The 22,184-nt window shown below is 35.2% G+C and overlaps 1 protein-coding gene across 2 annotated transcripts in view; it reads left to right on the top strand.

Moving 5' to 3' along the window:
* CSMD3 (CUB and Sushi multiple domains 3) overlaps positions 1 to 22,184 on the top strand; it is a 1,097,972-nt gene that overhangs the window by 900,259 nt on the left and 175,529 nt on the right. For both annotated transcript variants that reach the window (XM_007468748.1, XM_007468747.1), the window contains 2 exons: positions 19,982 to 20,095; positions 20,599 to 20,694. In XM_007468748.1, the coding sequence (XP_007468810.1) occupies positions 19,982 to 20,095; positions 20,599 to 20,694 (210 nt within the window). The remainder of the gene's footprint in view (positions 1 to 19,981; positions 20,096 to 20,598; positions 20,695 to 22,184) is intronic.

Here is a 22,184-nt window from a genome sequence, read left to right as displayed (position 1 = left end):
TGAAACAGATGATCATGAAATCCCTTGTACAGTTAAAATATTCTATAATTTTCATGAACACTGATTTCAGGTCAAGTTGATCTTGTGAGTTAATCTTGATACCTATCATTTTTACATTGTTTCCATCAGAATGTGCATTTTAAAATGTTAACAGCCTGCTGGTAGTATCTTTCAGACACAACCCATGTATAAGTTGCAGATTGGTCCAACATGAGATTAGAGACAGGTTATTTATTAATCACCACTGGTTATTTATTAAATCATCACTAATTTTCCATAAGATCCAGTTTGTTGTTAATGAAAGACCACCTCTCAAAAATTGGATTTTAATAGCTCAGTGGAGGGTTGGTTTGTTTTAACATAATATGTCTATCAATTTTCTTAAAAGGAAATAAATTGATCTATATATACAAAAGTTTTGCATCAAGAGGCACAGACTCAAACACCAATAGTCTCATTGCTTATCAACTAGTGATATTAATCCAAATAAGATTTACATGTGCACCAACTGAAGGAAAAAAACTGTCTCAAATTTGTTTCAGCCTTATCTGTATACCAAAATGATTTCTAGTCAAAAGTGTCTTTGTATGAAAAGCTGAAATATATTCACATTCAAGGTGTAGAATTTCCATTTGTTTATAAGTTTCTTAGCAATTAATGTAGTCTTTTACACATAGTAAATAATAGCTAACTTAAAAAGGTATGGATGTTTGGAATGAAATTTTGGATGACCATTAGATGCTTTTGGTTATGATAATGATGATAATGATGTTGCCAATAATCCAATGACAAGGGCAACAACAGTGATGGTGAATATATTAAGATAACAGTAGTGAGATTTGTTACTTCAGTTGTATTTAGAAGAGTAGCCCTTTCCAGACTAACATAAATTTTTTTTTTTTTCTTCCTGTGATTATGGACAAAACAGTTTGAGATTGTTTCTGAAAAGAATAAAAATAACTATAAAGGAAAAGTCTTTTGGGGAACTGAAACAATAAATCAGACCATTTCTCCATTAGTACAATTCATTGTGTTCCTTGAACAATGCATCTTAGGTAGATTTATTTCAGTAATTCCTTTATGCTCCTTTATGTGTATATATATTCCCTGTTGAAGGTTAAGGGACTAAAAGAATATTTATAGAATCTGATGATTTGAAATAAATGACTGATAAAGTTTCTTTCAAAACTGATATTCTATCATTCTTATTTGTTTCCATTGTTGATTTTTCTTATTTGTTTCCATTGTTAAGATTACTAGTATTACTGCTGAGCATCACATTTGGCAAAGTTTAGAAAAAATGAATGGTTAATTTCATTTATTTACAAAACCATATATTGACTTTAAATTTTTTAAAAGAAGAGATTTGAAAGGTCACAGGCTATGGTGTACATTTGTGTGTGTATGTGTCAGCGTTATTGTGTATATTAAGCACCTGCTGGGCAAGATGCTTTATAGGTCACCCTTCACAACAATCCTATGGAGTGGGTATCACACAATAGTAAATACCAAGGCTGATCAAATCTAGCTTTACAAGGCTGCAAATCCCAGGGTCTTTATGACTAACATTTTATTTTGTAATAATTATGAGTACAAAAGTTACTTAATAGATTCTGCTACTCCCTGAATTCTTAAATCTACCCCTAAAATGTGTTGAGCCTACAGAACATAAAACAACTTATTTATTAAGAATACATCTTTATATAAATTATATAAATGATATTATTTTCAAGAATATAGAAATTTACTCCTCTATTGTTAATGATACTAAATAATTATTTGGCCGTTTAGGACAAATGCATTTATAAATATACTATAAAATTCATTCTCCATTTTTCTCAACAAAATATCCAAAAAATATTTCATTTTTTCTTTTTTGTTCAGAATCTGTATCATGGATCTTGTCAGGTTTTGTTGTAGTAGGATTTCCTCAATGACTTTCAAGGGTGCTTGTTCCCTTGTAGACTCCAGGCTCTATAGGTAATGGTTAAGACAGGCTCAAGACAGATTTGTATTCCATGAATTCAAGTTTTAGCTCTTCCCCTTGCTGGCTTTGTAATTTTTGATAGTTTTCTTAAGTTATTTAAGTTTCCATTTTTTCCATATTTAAAAATGGAGATAATAGTGCTACCTCAAATGTTGTTTTGAAGATCAATCTGATATGTGTAAAGAACTTGGCACAGATCCTTAATATTAATATTATGGTTAATATTATGCCATTTGGTTTTTAAAAAGTATAACATTTGTCCATTTGGTAAATAAATGAATATATCAGATATTCTATTTTCTAAATTTCTAGCAGTAGCAAATTCTCTCCCTTTAATTGGGCATTTCTAATGGACTTTGGTCCAGGAAAATAAACCTCAGAACATGGTAGGATTCTATCTATTATAAGAGTAAGTGCTCTTGGAATTCCCTCTGTTATGAATATGTACAAACATGACTCTCAGCAGGGTGAGGCTAGAGCCCAAGTTAAAAAGATTTTAGTGATAACTTTTTGGAAAAACTAAGAAACTCCTTAAAAGTGTTGTTTAAAGATGCACACCCCCCCTCATTCTGTCATCCTAAAATGGATGGAAATTCCGTGAAGTAAAAAGGCCTTAGGCAGTGGAACTTTGAGAATTCAGGGGTTCAGCGTGCTTTGCCTGCAGAAAAGATGTGGCATATGTAGGAGGTAGTATGCAGAGTGTGGTTAAAGAATTCAGTAAAGGGAAGAATTTGAATCCAGGCTTAATGCTGGATTCTATGTGAAAGTCCCAGTTATAAAGCAGAGAGAAACAGAGCTGCTCTGGTTGAAATGGGACTTAGGTGGATCAGGAACCGTGTCCACATTATCAGCCCTCTTACCTCCAGAGCTGTTCTCGAAACAGAGAAAACTGCTTGCTTTAATAATTTCATAAAATTAATAACTCTCAGCAAAAACTAGATGACAGTAAAATTTTGATCAGTTGAGTTTTATCCTATTTTTATTCTCCCTGCCTTCCAAAGACCATATTTTTCCATAAATATATGACAATAAAAATAAGATAGGGGTCAGAGATTTTCAACGTTAAAAGAGAATTTAGTGACATATCAACCAAATGAAATCTATAAATTTTGTTTGGATCCCGATTTGATAAAAGCAACTGTAAGCGTATTTTTTTTTCTTTTTTTTCCCCCTTTGGAGAAAATTTGGGAAATGGGATCAAGAAATTGTTATTAGATGATAGAAAGAGATCGTTGCTAGTTTTGTTAGATATGGTAGTCACATTGTTATTATTTTTTATAAGTGTTAACAATAAATACTGAAACATTTATAGAAAAGGATGTGGTATTGGGAGTTGTTTTAAAGTATTCTCAGTGTGGGAATACAGGGAAGGGGATAAGAGAAAGCAAATGAAACAAAATTGGCAAATGTTGATAAGTGTTGAAAGTAGATGATGGGTTCAAAGGTGTTTATTTTACTATTCTCTCTACTTCATGTATGTTTGGAACTTTTCATAATAAAAAACAATCCCACAAGACTATATTATAGTACATGTGAGAATATTTTCCTGACCTAAATCTGTCTGGCAGACTTGGGATTTGGCAGATATATTCTGCCAAATGTGTAGAAAAATATCTTAAGGATAATTAAAGAAAAACACTCATGTAAATTGAAATTGAGGTAAAAGGAGGTGTTAATAAAATATTCCAACACTGTAAACTTTTAATTTTGCTTTTCTGTTTTAATTCTTTTAAACATACAATAGAATTTCCTATTGTGTTTTTCTAGATTTAATTGCTTTTTTAAAATTTTATTTATTTATTTTAATTTTTTTTTAACATCTTTATTGGAGTATAATTGCTTTACAATGGTGTGTCAGTTTCTGCTTTATAACAAACTGAATCACTTATAGATATACATATGTCGCCACACCTCTTCCCTCTTGCATCTCCTTCGCTCCCACCCTCCCTATCCTACCCCTCTAGGTGGTCACAAAGTACAGAGCTGATCTCCCTGTGCTATGCGGCTGCTTCCCACCAGCTATCTATTTTACGTTTGGTAGTGTATATATGTCCATGCCACTCTATCACTTTGTCACAGCCTACCCTTCCCCCTCCTCATATCCTCAAATCCATTCTCTAGTAGGTCTGTGTCTTTTTTCCCGTCTTGCCCCTAGGTTCTTCATGATCTTTTTTTTTTTTTTTTTCCTGCTTAGATTCCATATATATGTGTTAGCATACGGTATTTGTTTTTCTCTTTCTGACTTACTTCACTCTGTATGACAGACTCTAGGTCCATCCACCTCATTACAAATAACTCAATTTCGTTTCTTTTTATGGCTGAGTAATATTCCATTGTATATATGTGCCACATCTTCTTTATCCATTCATCTGTTGATGGACACTTAGGTTGCTTTCATGTCCTGGCTATTGTAAATAGAGCTGCAATGAACATTTTGGTACATGACTCTTTTTGAATTATGGTTTTCTCAGGGTATATGCCCAGTAGTGGGATTGCTGGGTCATATGGTAGTTCTATTTGTAGTTTTCTAAGGAACCTCCATACTGTTCTCCATAGTGGCTGTATCAGTTTACATTCTCACCAACAGTGCAAAAGGGTTCCCTTTTCTCTACATGCTCTCCAGCATGTATGGTTTCTAGATTTTTTGATGATGGCCATTCTGACTGGTGTGAGATGATATCTCATTGTAGTTTTGATTTGCGTTTCTCTAATGATTAATGATGTTGAGCATTCTTTCAATCTGTATATCTTCTTTGGAGAAATGTCCATTTAGGTCTTTTGCCCATTTTTGGATTGGGTTGTTGTTTTTTTTGATAATTGAGCTGCATGAGTTGCTCGTATGTTTTGGAGATTAATCCTTTGTCAGTTGTTTGATCTGCAAATATTTTCTCCCATTCTGAGGGTTGTCTTTTCATCTTGTTTATGGTTTCCTTTGCTGTGCAAAAGCTTTTAATTTCATTGGGTCCCATTTGTTTATTTTTGTTTTTATTTCCATTTCTCTAGGAGGTGGGTCAAAAAGGATCTTGCTGTGATTTATGTCATAGAGTGTTCTGCCTGTGTTTTCCTCTAAGACTTTGATAGTGTCTGGCCTTGCATTTAGGTCTTTAATTCATTTTAACTTTATTTTTGTGTATGGTGTTAGAGAATGTTTTAATTTCATACTTCTACATGTACCTGTCCAGTTTTCCCAGCACCACTTACTGAAGAGGCTGTCTTTTCACCACTGTATATTCTTGCCTCCTTTATCAAAGATAAGTTGACCATATGTGTGTGAGTTTATCTCTGGGCTTTCTATCCTGTTCCATGGATCTATATTTCTGTTTTTGTGCCAGTACCATACTGTCTTGATTACTGTAGCTTTGTGGTATTGTCTGAAGTCAGGGAGCCTGATTCCTCCAGCTCTGTTTTACTTTCTAAAGATTGCTTTGGCTATTCGGGGTCTTTTGTGTTTCCATACATATTATGAAATGTTTTGTTCTTGTTCTGTGAAAAATGCCAGTGGTAGTTTGATAGGGATTGTATTGAATCTGTAGATTGCTTTGGGTAGTAGAGTCATTTTCACAATGTTGATTCTTCCAATCCAAGAACATGGTATATCTCTCCATCTATTTGTATCACCTTTAATTTCTTTTATCAGTGTCTTATAATTTTCTGCATACAGGTCTTTTGTTTCCTTAGGTAGGTTTATTCCTATTTTATTCTTTTTGTTGCAGTGGTAAATGGGAGTGTTTTCTTAATTTCACTTTCAGATTTTTCATCATTAGTGTATAGGAATGCTAGAGATTTCTGTGCATTAATTTTGTATCCTGCTACTTTACCAAATTCATTGATTGGCTCTAGTAGTTTTCTGGTGGCTTCTTTAGGATCCTCTATATATAGTATCATGTCATCTGCAAACAGTGACAGCTTTACTTCTTCTTTTCTTATTTGGATTCCTTTTATTTCTTTTTCTTCTCTGATTGCTGTGGCAAAAACCTCCAAAACCATGTTGAATAAAGTGGTGAGAGGGGGCAACCTTTTCTTGTTCCTGATCTTAGTGGAAATTGTTTCAGTTTTTCACCATTGAGGACAATGTTGCCTGTGGGTTTGTCATATATGGCCTTTATTACGTTGGGGAAAGTTCCCTCTATGCCTACTTTCTGGAGGGTTTTTATCATAAATGGGTGTTGAGTTTTGTCGAAAGCTTTCTCTGCATCTGTTGAGATGATCATATAGTTTTTCTGCTTCAAATTGTTAATATGGTGTATCACATTGATTGATATGCGTGTATTGAAGAGTCCTTGCATTCCTGGGATAAACCCCACTCGATCATGGTGTATGATCCTGTTAATGTGCCGTTGGATTCTGTTTGCTAGTATTTTGTCGAGGATTTTTGCATCTGTCTTCGTCAGTGATATTGACCTGTAGTTTTCTTTATTTGTGCCATCTTTGTCTGGGTTTGCTATCAGGGTGATGGTGACCTTGTAGAAAGTGTTTGGGAGTTTTCCTCCCTCTGCTATATTTTGGAAGAGTTTGAGAATGATAGGTGCTAGTGCTTCTCTTAATGTTTGATAGAATTCACATGTGAAGCCATCTGTTCCTGGCCTTTTGTTTGTTGGAAGATTTTTAATCACAGTTTCCATTTCAGTGCTTGTGATTGGCCTGTTCATGTTCTCTATTTCTTCCTGGTTCACTCTTGGAAGGTTGCACATTTCTAAGAATTTGTCCATTTCTTCCAGGTTGTCCATTTTTTTCGCATAGAGTTGCTTCTAGTAATCTGTCATGATCCTTTGTATGTCTGCAGTGTCAGTTGTTACTTCTCCTTATTCGTTTCTAATTCTATTGATTTGAGTTTTCTCCCTTTCTTTCTTGATGAGTCTCGCTAATGGTTTATCAATTTTGTTTATCTTCTCCAAGAACCAGCTTTTAGTTTTACTGATCTTTGCTATCGTTTCCTTCATTTCTTTTTCATTTATTTCTGATCTGATCTTTATGATTTCTTTCCTTCTGCTAACTTTGTGAGGTTTTTTGTTCTTCTTTCTCTAATTGCTTTGGTGTAAGGTTAGGTTGTTTATTTGAGGTTTTTCTTGTTTCTTAAGGTAGGATTGTATTGCTATAAACTTCCCTCTTAGAACTGCTTGTGCTGCATTCCATAGGTTTTGTGTCGTCGTGTTTTCATTGTCATTTGTTTCTAGGTATTTTTTGATTTCCTCTTTGATTTCTTCAGTGATCTCTTGGTTAATAAGTAGTGTATTGTTTAGCATCCATGTGATTGTATTTTTTACAGATTTTTTTCCCTGTAATTGATATCTAGACTCATAGCGTTGTGGTCAGAAAAGATACTTGATACAATTAAATTTTCTTAAATTTACCAAGGCTTGATTTGTGACCCAAGATATGATCTATCCTGGAGAATGTTCCATGAGCACTTGACAAGAATGTGTATTCTGTTGTTTTGGATGGAATGTCCTATAAATATCAATTAAGTCCATCTTGTTTAATGTATCATTTTAAGCTTGTGTTTCCTTATTTATTTTCATTTTGGATGATCTTTCCACTGGTGAAAGTGGGGTGTTACAGTCCCCTACTATGAACGTGTTACTGTCGATTTCCCCTTTTATGGCTATTAGTATTTGCCTTATGTATTGAGGTGCTCATATGTTGGGTGCATAAATATTTACAATTGTTATATCTTCTTCTTGGATCGATCCTTTGATCATTATGTAGCGTCCTTCTTTGTCTCTTGTAATAGTCTTTATTTTAAAGTCTATTTTGTCTGATATGAGAATTGGTACTCCAGCTTTTTCTGAGTTCCATATGCATGGAATACCTTTTTCCATTGTCTCACTTTCAGTCCGTATGTGTCCCTAGGTCTGGTGGGTCTCTCTTGTAGACAGCATATATACAGGTCTTGTTTTTGTATCCATTCAACCAGTCTATGTCTTTTGGTGGGAGCATTTAATCCATTTACATTTAAGGTAATTATTGATATGTATGTTCCTATTACCATTTTCTTATTTGTTTCAGGTTTGTTATTGTAGGTGTTTTCCTTCTCTTGTGTTTCCTGCCTAGAGAAGTTCCTTTAGCATTTGTTGTAAAGCTGCTTTAGTGGTGCTGAATTCTCTTAGCTTTTGCTTGTCTGTAAAGGTTTTAATTTCTCCATCAAATCTGAATGAGATGCTTGCTGGGTAGAGTAATCTTGCTTGTAGGTTTTTCTCCTTCATCACTTTAAATATGTCCTGCCACTCCCTTCTGGCTTTCAGCGTTTCTGCTGAACAATCAGCTGTTAACCTTTTGGGGATTCCCTTCTGTGTTATTTGTTGTTGGTTTTCCCTTGCTGCTTTTAATATTTTTTCTTTGTATTTAATTTTTGGTAGGAGATTAATATGTCTTGGTGTGTTTCTCCTTGGGTTTAATCCTGTATGGGACTGTCTGTGCTTCCTGGACTTGATTAACTATTTCCTTTCCCATATTAGGGAAGTTTTCAACTGTAATCTCTTCAAATATTTTCCCAGTCCCTTTCTTTTTCTCTTCTTCTTCTGCGACCTCTATAATTCAAATGATGGTGCATTTAATGTTGTCCCAGAGGTCTCTGAGACTGTCCTCAATTCTTTTCATTCTTTTTTCTTTATTCAGCTCTGCAGTAGTTATTTCCACTATTTTATCTTCCAGGTCACTTATCCATTCTTCTGCCTCAGTTATTCTGCTATTGATCCCTTCCAGAGAATTTTTAATTTCATTTATTGTTTTGTCCATCACTGTTTGTTTGCTCTTTAGTTCTTATAGGCCCTTGTTAAACGTTTCTTGTATTTTCTCTGTTCTATTTCCAAGATTTTGGATCATCTTTACTATCATTTTTCTGAATTCTTTTTCAGGTAGACTGCCTATTTCCTCTTCACTTGTTAGGTCTGTTGCGTTTTTTTCTTGCTCCTTCATCTGCTGCGTGTTTTTCTGTCTTCTCATTTTGCTTAACTTTCTGTGTTTGGGGTCTCCTCTTCGCAGGCTGCACGTTCGTTGTTCCTGCTGTTTTTGGTGTCTGTCCCCAGTGGCTAAGGTTGGTTCAGTGGGTTGTGTAGGCTTCCTGGTGGAGGGGACTAGTGCCTGTGTTTTGGTGGATAAGCCTGGATCTTGTCTTTCTGGTGGGCAGGCCCACGTCTGGTGGTGTGTTTTGGGGTGTCTGTGGCCTTTCTATTTTAGGCAGCCTCTCTGCTAATTGCTGGGGTTGTGCTCCTGTCTTCCTAGTTGTTGGGCATAGGGTGTCCAGCACTGTAGCTTGCTGGTCGTTGAGTGAAGCTGGGTCTTGGGGTTGAGATGGAGATCTCTGGGAGATTTTCGCCGTTTGATATTATGTGGAGCTCAGAGGTCTCATGTGGACCAGTGTCCTGAAGTTGGCTCTCCCACCTCAGAGGCACAGCCCTGACACCTGGCTGGAGCACCAAGAGCCTTTCATCCACACGGTTCAGGATAAAATGGAGAAAAAATAGAAAGAAAGAAAGTTGATAAAACAAAATAAAATAAAGTAAAATAAAAATAATTATTAAGAAAAAATGAAAAACAAAAGGCAGACAGAACCTTAGGACAAATGGTAAAAGCAAAGATATACAGCAAAATCACACACAGAAGCATACACATACACACTCACAGAAGGAGAAAAAAGGGAAATATATATATATATATATATATATATCTTTGCTCCCAAAGTCCACCTCCTCAATTTGGTATGATTCCTTGTCTATTCAGGTATTCCACATATGCAGGGTATATCAAGCTGATTGTGGAGATTTATTCCTCTGCTCCTGAAGCTGCTGGGAGAAATTTCCCTTTCTCTTTGTTTGCACAGCTCCTGGGGTTCAGCTTTGGATTTGGACCCGCCTCTGCGTGTAGGTCGCCTGAGGGCATCTGTTCTTTGCTCAGACAGGACGGGGTTAAAGGAGCAGCTGACTCGGGGGCTCTGGCTCACTCAGGTCGGGGGGAGGTAAGGGTACGGAGTGCAGGGCGAGCCGGCTGCGGCAGAGGCCGGCGTGACGTTGCAGCAGCCTGAGGCGCGCCGTGTGTTCTCCCGGGGAAGTTGTCCCTGGATCCCGGGACCCTGGCAGTGGCGGGCTGCACAGGCTCCCTGGAAGCGGGGTGTGGATAGTGACCTGTGCTCGCACACAGGCTTCTTGGTGGCGGCAGCAGCAGCCTTAGCATCTCATGCCCGCCTCTGGGATCCGCGCTGATAGCTGCGGCTGGCGCCTGTCTCTGGAGCTACTTTGAGCAGCGTTCTTAATCCCCTCTCCTTGCTCACCAGGAAACAAAGAGGCAAGAAAAAGTCTCTTGCCTCTTCGGCACCTCTAGACTTTTTCCCGGACTCCCTCCCAGTTAGCCGTGGTGCACTAACCCCCTGCAGACTGTATTCATGCCACCAACCCCAGACCTATCCCTGGGATCAGACCGAAGCCCGAGCCTCAGCTCCCAGCGCCCCCCCACCCCGTCCCGGCGGGTGAGCAGACAAGCCTCTCGGGCTGGTGAGTGCCGGTCGGCACCGATCCTCTGTGCGGGAATCTCTCCGCTTTGCCCCCCGCACCCGTGTTGTGCTCTCCTCTGCGGCTCCGAAGCTTTCCCCCTCCGCCACCTGCAGCCTCTGCCTGCGCAGGGGCTTCTAGTGTTTGGAAACCTTTTCTCCTTCACGGCTCCCTCCCACTGCTACAGGTCCTGTCCCTATTCTTTTGTCTCTGTTTTTTCTTTTTTCTTTTGCCTTACCGAGGTACGTGGGGAGTTTCTTGCCTTTTGGGAGGTCTGAGGTCTTCTGCCAGCGTTCAGTGGGTGTTCTGTAGGACCTGTTCCACATGCAGATGTATTTCTGATGTATTTGTGGGGAGGAAGGTGATCTCCGCGTCTTACTCTTCTGCCATCTTGAAGCTCCTCCCCTCTCATTGCTTTTTAAACACCAAATTAATTTTCAGTTATTGGGAAATGTTACAACTGCCAAATTGCAGATAAGTTACTGGCTTGCAGTTGAATGGATAGTTGTTCCTGGATCAATTAAATAAAATTGAACTATCTTTGCTACAAGTGCTTTTTTGTTTTGTTTTGTTTTGTTTTACAATGCCTATATATTTAAAATATGTCAAATAGGCAGTTTTGAATTTTTGGTAGTAAGCAAATGGTCACGTTATAGACAGAAAGCCAGCTTTAGAGAAGCCTGAAAGTAGTTATTATGGGTTTATTCAGTAAGCCTAGTTTATGGATTGACAAGAGTATCACACAAGACATTACTACAGGAAAATAAATTAGGATTTCATTTACTGGTACGAGTTCAAAGTAGGACTAGATTTCTGCAGCTTGTAACTTACTGGATAATTGGGTGCCATGGTCAGAACAATGAATTTTTATTAAATAACATCTTTTATTTCCTAATTATTACAAGATAGCAATAAGATTTTGTTATATTTATTTTCAGAGTCAGAATGATTTCATTGTTTTTTGTGAGCTGCTAACCTAGAATTTAGAGATTGTTTGCTCTAGGGCAAAATTGGCCCCAGCATCCAGGATGGAGCCAAGCTTCTGTGTGGATATTGTATCAACAGTAGCCCCTAGATAATTAATATATGATTCACTTGGCTCACCTTAACTAAAATGCTGTATTAGTATAACACGCCTCATTGTGAGTTCATAGTTTAATAGTATTGTACTATAATAATAACCATGAGTATTTGGAATCTCACTGATACGTAAAAATGTAAAACTTCCCAAAATACTGATGAAACTCTCACGTATTACATCAATTAATGCAACTTCTACTAAACTTTTCTAGTGCTAGATGGTGTTCTAAAAATAATTAACACACTGATTTTATTTGGGACTGATTTAAAAAATTCTGTTTTTTAGAACTTTTGAAAGTAAATTGTCATATATTTAACTTACATCTATATATATTTTTCATAAAATTGAAGGTTTTTTAATGTTTCTTATTGTGCTAAAAGTCACACAATATAAAACATAACTATTTTAACCATATTTAACTGTAGAGTTCAGTGGCACTAAGTACACTCACATTGCTGTGCAACTTGAAGTTTTAATTGGATACCTTGTAATATCTTTAAGGGGCAGAGCCTTTAAAATCATGAGGTGTCCAAGTGGTAGTATAATGATCCCAAAATGCAACCTTGAAGCTATTTACACAAGTAGTTTCACAGCCAGAGCATACAGAGAGCAAAGCGTTCTGTACATGTTATTAATTGTGAAAGGAAGCCTTTTGCATGCATGGACATTTCTGTGCTATTGTTTTGAAATATTCATATGAGATGAAAGTATGAGGCAAAATTCATGTAAAGCTAGACAAACTTTTGATAGATTATGTCACCAACAGTTATTTTTTATGCTTTTGCACATAATCAAGTCCAGTTGTAAACATATCCTTGATTTGAATCTTACTTATTTCTGTTCTGTTGGTAGTGTGGGTGCACATGTGTGTGCCCTTCTGTGCTGTGTTAGTGAATAAAATGCAAGCTGAACAACAGAGGTGACTTGTTAAAAAATTTGTAATGGAGCGACCAACAAGCTGAGTGCCTAATATTATCAAAATGAACTCTAGAATACAAAAGAATGTGTAGATTTTGCGAAAGGAGTACCAGGCATGTGGAGAATCAAGCTGAGGTCTAATAGGAATTTGTATGTGTCTATTCCTTTTTCTGCCCAGCCTCCCTTCTGTGTGAAATTATTTCTTTTGTGATGGAGTTTCAATGCCTTTGCAATAGGGCAGCATGGACTTCAGGTGAAGGGAGTAAACAAAACAAAAGATAAATGCTTTCTCACCTTGTAGCCCTTTTCTTAGACCTTATAGAAAGCTGCTAATTACATTTTCATATTTCATCCAAAAGGATAGAATGTAAAATCAAGTAGTTAGAGAAGTACATAGCCATTTTGAATTCAAAAGACAAATGAACCCTGGTTTAAATAGCTGTAATACCCTCTAACCCAATCAGTTCTATCATTTGTTCTAAATATGCATGTTTGGAAAGCAGAGAATTAGAAAAGATATGCTATTTAACATCGAAGGTCAATTAAATTTTGCCTATCAGTAAATATTCGGGTTCAATTAGTAGCATATATATTTACAAAACTGACTTATTAGTAACTAATATTTATTACTATGTTTCAGATACTGTTCAAAGTGTTTTACAAGTATCAATTTATGTAATATTCACATCGATCCTGTGAGCTTAGGTACTTCTATTATCCCTATTTTACAGATGTGGATATTGAGGCACAGAAAGGTGAAGTCACTTTCTCATGTGGCTCATCCTAGGTTCAATCCTTGAGAGTCTGATTCCAGAACTGGAATCCTTCACTCTTCAGTAGACAGTTGTTAGGGCATTTCAGATCCATAGATTGATTATTTGAAAATATTAGCCCTCTAAATCTGCTCAGCTGCAGATGCTGACAGTCTTTAAGCTGCTTAATCCATTCTGTCATGGAGCTAACACATCTTGTCATTGCAGTACCTTGACATCATAATCAATAAGGTACTACCCATCTGACTACTAGAACTACTGCTTCCCAGAAAGACCTACTGGGCCTTCCTCCACCAAGTTAGAACCCTTTTGCATCAAAGCAAGTTTGAATCAGACCTGAATTTACCACAGCCTCTTGGACATTTTAACTCTTCACCACCTGTCCCAGAAGTGGTTAGATCAGTTCCCTTAGTTATGGCCCAGTCTGATTCTGAGTTTTTTCCTCCCTACACTAGCATGCCATTGGGATACTCTGTGAATTATTCCCTTCTGAGAGGAAAACAAATTTGACAAAATAAAATTGAAACCCTTCTTTATTTGCATAAACTCAATTTTTACTTTTTAATTCAATAACTCCTATCCTGATCACTGAATAACAGTAACCACATCCACATTTGTTTTATTATCCTCATTTAAAGTTAATTAATTGCCAATTCAGTGAGACTCTGTACAGTGTTATTTTTTTTTTAACATCTTTATTGGAGTATAATTGCTTTACAATGGTGTGTTAGTTTCTGCTTTATAACAAAGTGAATCAGTTATACATACACATATATCCCCATATCTCTTCCCTCTTGCATATCCCTCCCTCCCACCCTCCCTATCCCACCCCTCTATGTGGTCACAGAGCACCTAGCTGATCTCCCTGTGCTATGTGGCTGCTTCCCACTAGCTATCTGTTTTACAATTGGTAGTGTATATATGTCCATGCCACTCTCTCACTTTGTCCCAGCTTACCCTTCCCCCTCCCCATGTCCTCAAGTCCATTCCCTAGAAGGTCTCCATCTTTATTCTCGTCTTGCCCCTAAGTTCTTCATGACCTTTTTTTTCTTTTTAGATTGCATATATATGTGTTAGCATACAGTATTTGTTTTTCTCTTCCTGACTTACTTCAGTCTGTATGACAGACTCTAGGTCCCTTCAACTCACTACAGATAACTCAATTTCGTTTCTTTTTATGGCTGAGTAATATTCCATTGTATATATGTGCCACATCTTCTTTATCAATTCATATGTTGATGGACACTTAGGTTGCTTCCGAGTCCTGGCTATTGTAAATAGAGCTGCAATGAACATTGTGGTACATGACTCTTTTAGAATTATGGTTTTCTCTGGGTATATGCCCAGTAGTGGGATTGCTGGGTCGTATGGTAGTTCTATTTGTAGTTTTTTAAGGAACCTGCATACTGTTCTCCATAGTGGCTGTATCAGTTTACATTTCCACCAACAGTGCAAGAGGGTTCCCTTTTCTCTACATGCTCTCCAGCATGTATGGTTTGTAGATTTTTTTGATGATGGCCATTCTGACTGGTGTGAGATGATATCTCATTGTAGTTTTGATTTGCATTTCTCTAATGATTAATGATGTTGAGCATGCTTTCATGTGTTTGTTGGCAATCTGTATATCTTCTTTGGAGAAATGTCTGTTTAGGTCTTCTGCCCATTTTTGGATTGGGTTGTTTGTTTTTTTGATATTGAGCTGCATGAGCTGCTTGTAAATTTTGGAGATTAATCCTTTGTCAGTTGCTTCATTTGCAAATATTTTCTCCCATTCTAAGGGTTGTCTTTTTGTCTTGTTTATGGTTTCCTTTGTTGTGCAAAAGCTTTTAAGTTTCATTGGGTCCCATGTGTTTATTTTTGTTTTTATTTCCATTTCTGCAGTAGGTGGGTCAAAAAGGATCATGCTGTGATTTATGTCATAGAGTGTTCTGCCTATGTTTTCCTCTAAGAGTTTGATAGTGTCTCGCCTTACATTTAGGTCTTTAATCCATTTTGAGTTTATTTTTGTCTATGGTGTTAGGGACTGTTCTAATTTCATTCTTTTTCATGTAGCTGTCCAGTTTTCCCAGCACCACTTATTGAAGAGGCTGTCTGTACAGTGTTATTTTGATGGCACAAAAATTAAATGTAACATCCAAAATTCCTGACTTGCTTAGGCAGTGGCAGAACATTTCAGCAGTATTCCAGAGTAGAGTTTAGTGGAAAAGGGAGCTTTAACTTCTTTGTTCTGTTGATTCATATTTTAAACAAATGCACACCCCTCTGGGCACTACACTATTTAGTGTGCTGTGTCATACCCTAAGCACCCACTGTACTGTTTCCCACAATGATATTTTCAGAGAGTCTGTTCGTCTGCACAGAGTATTCTCACAGTTAACTCCTAATGCTCAGGAGTTTCTTTCTGCTGTCCCAGGCCTCTCTCATTATTTATTGACTTACATTTGAAATGGCTAAATTAAGCAGAATGGACAAAGTTCTTAGGAGTTAAATGAACATGATTAAAGGAGAAAGGGTTTGAAAGTGCTTGGTGTAGAACAGGAAACAAAAGCTCTTTGAAAGTTAAGTGTGTTGAATACTTAAACCATGAAGACCATCTCAGTAAATGGAACCCTGCCTCTTTGTCTTGGTTGAATATGATATTGTCTTGGTTGAATATGATACTGTAAAAATTAATTATCAAGTAAACCTTGTTTCATATACAAAGAAGAGTAGATAGACACAATGCCTGGTTTCATTCTGAGTTTATTTGCTCATGGGAGAGCAAATTTTAAAGTTGGGGTAAATATCCTAACCAATATAATCTAAGTTAGAGGTTTCCTCTATTTAAGTGATTCTTAAAAATCTAAATTATGGATTTCTTTAAAATGCAGTCTGGGTCTTCCCCCAAATGTTGCCCATTAGAAGTTGTTGGTAGAGGACTTGCTTTGAAGAATGGATTAAACGATTAGCATACCAATGATCTGTACGGAAAGATGTGCCCAAAGTACCATTGTTGGTTTATAATTAATTTAATTGGTTAATCTAACATCTTATCATACATAGAATAAAGGTAAGCTGTCACCTAAATGACCACAAATATAATTAATGGGGCCCTTTCTGTATTAGTCACTTTTTAACCCCAGCATTTAGCTCAGTTCCTGGTACCTTATAGAATCAACAAATATTAGTTGAATTAATAAACTGTATTGTAGGATAAAATATATGGGAAATAAGAGGCTTGGAAGTAGTTTCAGGTTTAATAATAGATTATTTGCATTGGCTTGTTTGTAGAGATTTTTACATGTTTATTTCTACCTTACTAAGCTTCCCTTTCTTCCTGTATCTAGCTTGCAGCGATACATATAACATTATAAAAATGGATTTTTAACAAAAGAGTTAGAGACATTATTCTTAACATCTATTATACTTAAAGAAGGAGAAACTTCCTTAAAATGGTGTCTCATTTAAGAAACAGCTTAGTGTTTATAACCTATACTAATAGCGTGAGAGCAAAATGCTTTTGATATTGACATGCAAATCTCCAGAGAAAGAGAAAGAAGAGCTTGGAGCTGAGATGCAAAGAATTTTGTACCTCTGTTGGAAACTAAGAAAAAGAAGAGGGTTGCTAATCATTCCAGAAAGCATGGTCAGCCCAGACTTCAGGGGTTAAATGTAGCCTTAGGAAAAAAAAAAATGGTGGTCCAGCTATCAGGTTGAGGTACTAGTTTCTAGATCAGTGTTTGTTTGTTTGTTTGTTTTTTTAAGAGGGCGTAATCATGGCTGCCATACAAATATAAAATACACATGTGTTAAAATTTTTATTTAACTCATTAATTAATGAGGGACCCTGTAAGATGTTACAGTGTTTCAAGAAAGAATTCAAAGAACCAAATATAGATGGATGGATGGATGGATGGATAGATAGATAGACAGGCAGATGAAATACTGAAATGAATTTACAAACAGATATAAAATAGTTCTGTCTATTGGATAATAATAATCCTTTGCATTACTCCACAGCCCCCATAAACACAGGGGACCCAGAATGATGTACTAGACAATGTCTTGCTTACCAGAAAACAACATCCAACTAGTTACCTTTTGGTTCACCTTAAAATCTTTACATTTTTGTTTTCTGCTTTAGTCTCAGCTATGCAAAGGGTGCGGTTGGCTATTCAGAACGTTTTAGAAGCAAAGGACCTACTGTTATCTGAACATAAGAAAACTAAGTAAGTTTAGACATTTAGAGGCAGAATGAGGAAGCAAACGTTGGAATAACCATTTAATTCTTGAGATCCCGACTGATCAGGCGATATTTGGTTCAGAATTGTAACATATCGGTTTAGTAAGACAATAGTTAACCTGATAATGTGTAGGTAATAAGATCACTATGCAAGTGTTCTTGATCCTTCATACTACAAAACACTTATTCAACATGTACTTTAAAATTTCATATTTCGTATAATGATTCAGTACCCTCTCAGAGTTTTTTCCTAATTAAAGCTATTTTTAACTTAAAATTTCCATTGGCCATATTATGGCAGAGTAAGGTTGCAGTTGAAGAGAAGTAGCATACTGATTGCTTAATAAGGGAAGACTCAACACTCAACTCCCTCACCCCCTACCCTTCTCAATTCTCCCCTGTCTCATCCCAGAATTACTACAATAAATTACAAACTAACATCACTCAAAAGGGAGTGCCCTACAGTTTTCTTTACTTAATATGATGCAAATATATGGTGTTACTGGCTATATTATTAAAAGTTATAGTCTCAACATACCCAATTTACAGGTGACACAAAACTCCAGTCTATCTATAGAGAAGTAATATTTGAGAACAAGAAGCCTACAAACAGGAAGAAAAGGGAGTATTTTTTTTCCTTTTTCCTTAGAAAAAGATCTTGGATCACTGTGTATATTGATTGTTTTAGATGTTGTTTGTAAATATAGTGGTTTGCTTGGAAATTGGACATGTTTCCTAATGGAATATTTGAGATATGTCGGAAGACAGAGATAAAGGATGTTGAATTTTGACACTTTTCCCTAATGACTTCCCAGAAAGATACAGAGAAAGAATGTTATCTATCAAGAGTCTTGTTGCACAGTGTACTTGGTTTAGCAAAGTTCTTGTGATTAGTCTACTTTGATTTTGGGGGGGATGAGGGGGGACTTAGAAAGGCAATGGCAACATCTGCATTTTAATAGAAACTTTAAAAGACACATTTGGAAACAGATCATCCAAACACCAATCTAAACAAATGCAAAAACAGAAAACAAAAACTTTCCTAATATTTTTAGGAGTATTTTTGAAATAACTTGGGATTTGGTAGACCATCAAATATGGATATTTTAAAAAGGTTGAACTGGAAATTTTTCATATGACTTGTAAACCATTAAAATAATTGAGTACATGTATGTGATTTGATAGAAACAAATTTGTTTCCATGACGTCATGTTTTAAGGAGGATCATTTATGAAATTCAGCCCTCTAAGATTCAGGAATTATTGAAAGTAACAACACTGTGTTTGTTTTCTTTTACCCCACAAAGAACTGGACTGAGATCAACAGCTTATTTTAGCAGGTCAAAAAAAATATGTGTAGCTTTTTGTACAGTATTATGTGTGTGGCTTCAAATACAAAACTCAGCATGTTTCAAATGAACAAGCCTGTCTTCATTTGACTACCATAGGATGACCATAACCTCGATTTAAGGGGTAAAATATGAAGAACTTTAAATATATATATATATTTGTGCAATGTATAGTTCAATGACAGTAATGTTGAATTTATAAAAGTTACCTTGCTTTTACATTATTAAACTTTTGAAAAATCATAGTCTTTTAAACCCCACAATTTTTCTATTCAATGAAATGTTTTAAGGATGAATTTTGTTACCTATTTCACTTTTTAAAATCACAAAACACTAGTTGATTTCTGCTCTGTAACAGGTTCTTTTAAGTTATAGTTTGGGTAGTTTCTGCATGTAAAGTTAATATATTATTAAAAGAAAAGTACAAAATGAAGTAAAAAGGAGACATTTATAAAACTCTGTTGGTAAGTACATCAAATCTGTACTCACCATGAGAAAGCAATCATTTTGTAGAATTTTATATCTCAATTGAAATTAAAATATCTCAGTTGCTGAGGAATCATAAATAATATGTCTTTATTTTGGCAGAGGATTAACAATAAATGTTTAGGGATCATTTTTAGAATGTGAATTAAACACTATACCTTAGAAGTATATTGTTGATATTTTTCTAGTGACGCTATTATTTATAATGGAATAGCATTTTAAAAACAATCTACAATAAATCCCCTAAACTAAAACTTTGTCTATGTCATCTAAAAGAGGAAAAAAAATTAGAAAAAGAGAAGAGAGTCACAAAGTGAAAAGAATCTACCAATAGAAAAATAAAAAGTAGTTATTATACAGTATTAATTGCCCACCTTATGATTTCTGAGCTAAATTAAATGTTATACCCATTTAATTTAATTTAAAAAAATAATCTTCTTACAATTTTATTGCTTTTAAGGCACGGTTATTACTTTTATGACCTGAAGTACATGTGTCAGGCATATCAACCAATTGGCACGCATCCTCTTTTAAAGGTAGAAAAAAAAAGATGACTATTAAATTGTAATACTTTGTTCTCTCTCTCCTCCTCTTTCTATTTTTTGTTTTGTTTTGTTTTGTTTTTTGTTTTCATTTTTGGATGGTTGGTGATTTGTTTGCTTCTCCTGGTTCCTGTTGATCAGTGGTGTTTGGCCAGTTTGTATTTTTCCAGACATCACTCCACGATGTTGTTGAGGTGTATGATGGGCCAACTCAGCAATCTTCTCTGTTATCTTCCCTCTCAGGATCCCATTCAGGTATCCTTTAATAGAACTGCCATGCATCAGTTATTGATTAAAGACTGACTTTGATTGGTATTGTAGTGAAAGTTGAGATTTATGTCATCCATATTAGAAATAAACTGAAAATAGAATCCTTCTTTATTTTTTAAAAAAGAATAGAAACACAAGAATAATTCAAATTCTTGAGAAAAATATAACCAACTATTTTCTGGGATTGTAATCATGTAAATATAGTACTTAGTCACTTAGTGTGACTTAGTCACTTAGTGTTTAATGTAATATTTAAAGATTCTTTACAGAATGAGGTAATATTATCAAAACGTAATAAAAGCCTTCCAGTAAAAAGGTTGCAATTGAAGCTGAACCCAAAGAAAATATATTGTCAGTGGTAGGATATATTAAAGTAATTTAATAGAACATAGATTGACGTTTTCAAATGACAGTGTAAATTAATATCATTTGTTAGGTTTACTGAATGAAATTATTTATGATATCTTAGTGTTTGTTTTGTTGAGTAGGAGAATCACTTCCACTGAGTTCAGGTAATCAGATCACAATTCGATTTACTTCAATTGGACCAGTAACAGCTAAGGGATTTCACTTTGTTTATCAAGGTAAGTGACTCTGTAGCATAGAAACACACTAAGAAATGATATCAGTTTCCATGCTATGTCCAGAGTTATTGAATGATGAGATCTTCATAACCATATAGGAGAGATAAAAGTTGTGTGTTTTCTTAAAAACAGTTTTGCCCTGTCCCCTCCTCCATTATTAGAGCACTATTACTTTGACCAAAGTCAAAAAAAGACTTATTGCTTCCATCGTAATTCTCAAGTTAGCTGCATGCTTTTCCTTCCTCCCAACATACTGTTTTCAAAACATCTGGTGTGTTTTTTTGACAATGCTTCACTCTACATATTCTATTTCCTCAGAGTCTAGCACTCTAAATTAAAAATATACAGACTTTTTGTGCTGATGTACTTAAACATGCCAAGGAAATCATTACTCCACTCTAAAATTTTAGTCTCTCATTCTCTTAGGAGAATTCAAACTTTCTTCATGACTATTAAATATTTTTGTGCAATTCAAAGTCAGTTTACATACTTCTTTTGTCACCTTTTATAGACACACTTCCACATTATATAAAACTAAATTAAGACCTATCATCTGAATATTTTGTTTGAATTATGTATGATCATGTAGTTATTCTCAAATGTATCTTGAACTTTATTCCTAATAAATTTATAAACATTAGTGGTTTGATATTCTTATTAAACCCTCTTATTCCAATTATAATATTGGTTATAATATTATACTGTTTCATTCTTAATAGTATTCCCTCTGTAAACAATTTGTGGTATTATGAATTTTAAAAGGCACTCTAACAAATGAAGTTATTTCCACTCAAGTCACATATGAGGAATCTGTCTATTTGGAATTCATCCTATCATTTTTTGGGCTGTTATCAAATTCCTTAATCCCATCTGTATGTGTTTTAAAAAGAAAAAACATCCTGTTATCATTCTATTTTACTTAATCAAAGAAAAAGTCACAATTGAAGGACATACCTATAAAGCCTAAAAGCAATTTCAAATTTGATATTGTATGATTATTAAAATAAAACTTCTATTGTTGTTAATCTGTCTGACTTCTGTCTAGCCTGAACGTATCGTCTTCATCAATAACAAACATATTTTGAACAACCAAGTTTATGAACATGCTATGAAATTAATCAAGTGCTGTGTTTACTTTTTTAAATCTATGTTTTTAGGGGCCAAATACTGTAAAAAAAAGACTGGACATTACCTTATGTAACCTGACATCTGTTTCTTGTAAGCTTGGTATTCCATTTTAAAAAGAAAAATAAAAGATGTATCTCTTTGCTATCATTCCATAAATTGAAATATCTTACTCAAGCTACATTTTTATATTGATAAGAGTGTGGTCAAACAAAAAACAGAAAAAAAAAACCTTAATCAATGTTGTTTAAAGGATCAAAAGTGAAATGTTTTTAAATAAAAAATCTTAATGACAATAGCAATATTTATTCATTTTGAATTATATTTCATTATGTATAAACTTTTATAAGTGTATTCAAATTGCT

Source organism: Lipotes vexillifer, unplaced genomic scaffold (assembly GCF_000442215.2).
Source record: "Lipotes vexillifer unplaced genomic scaffold, Lipotes_vexillifer_v1.1 scaffold1679, whole genome shotgun sequence".
In the NCBI taxonomy this organism is placed as follows: domain Eukaryota; kingdom Metazoa; phylum Chordata; class Mammalia; order Artiodactyla; family Lipotidae; genus Lipotes; species Lipotes vexillifer.
The sequence above is the reverse complement of the archived record's forward strand: the minus strand, read 5'-3'. Positions and strand labels throughout refer to the sequence as shown.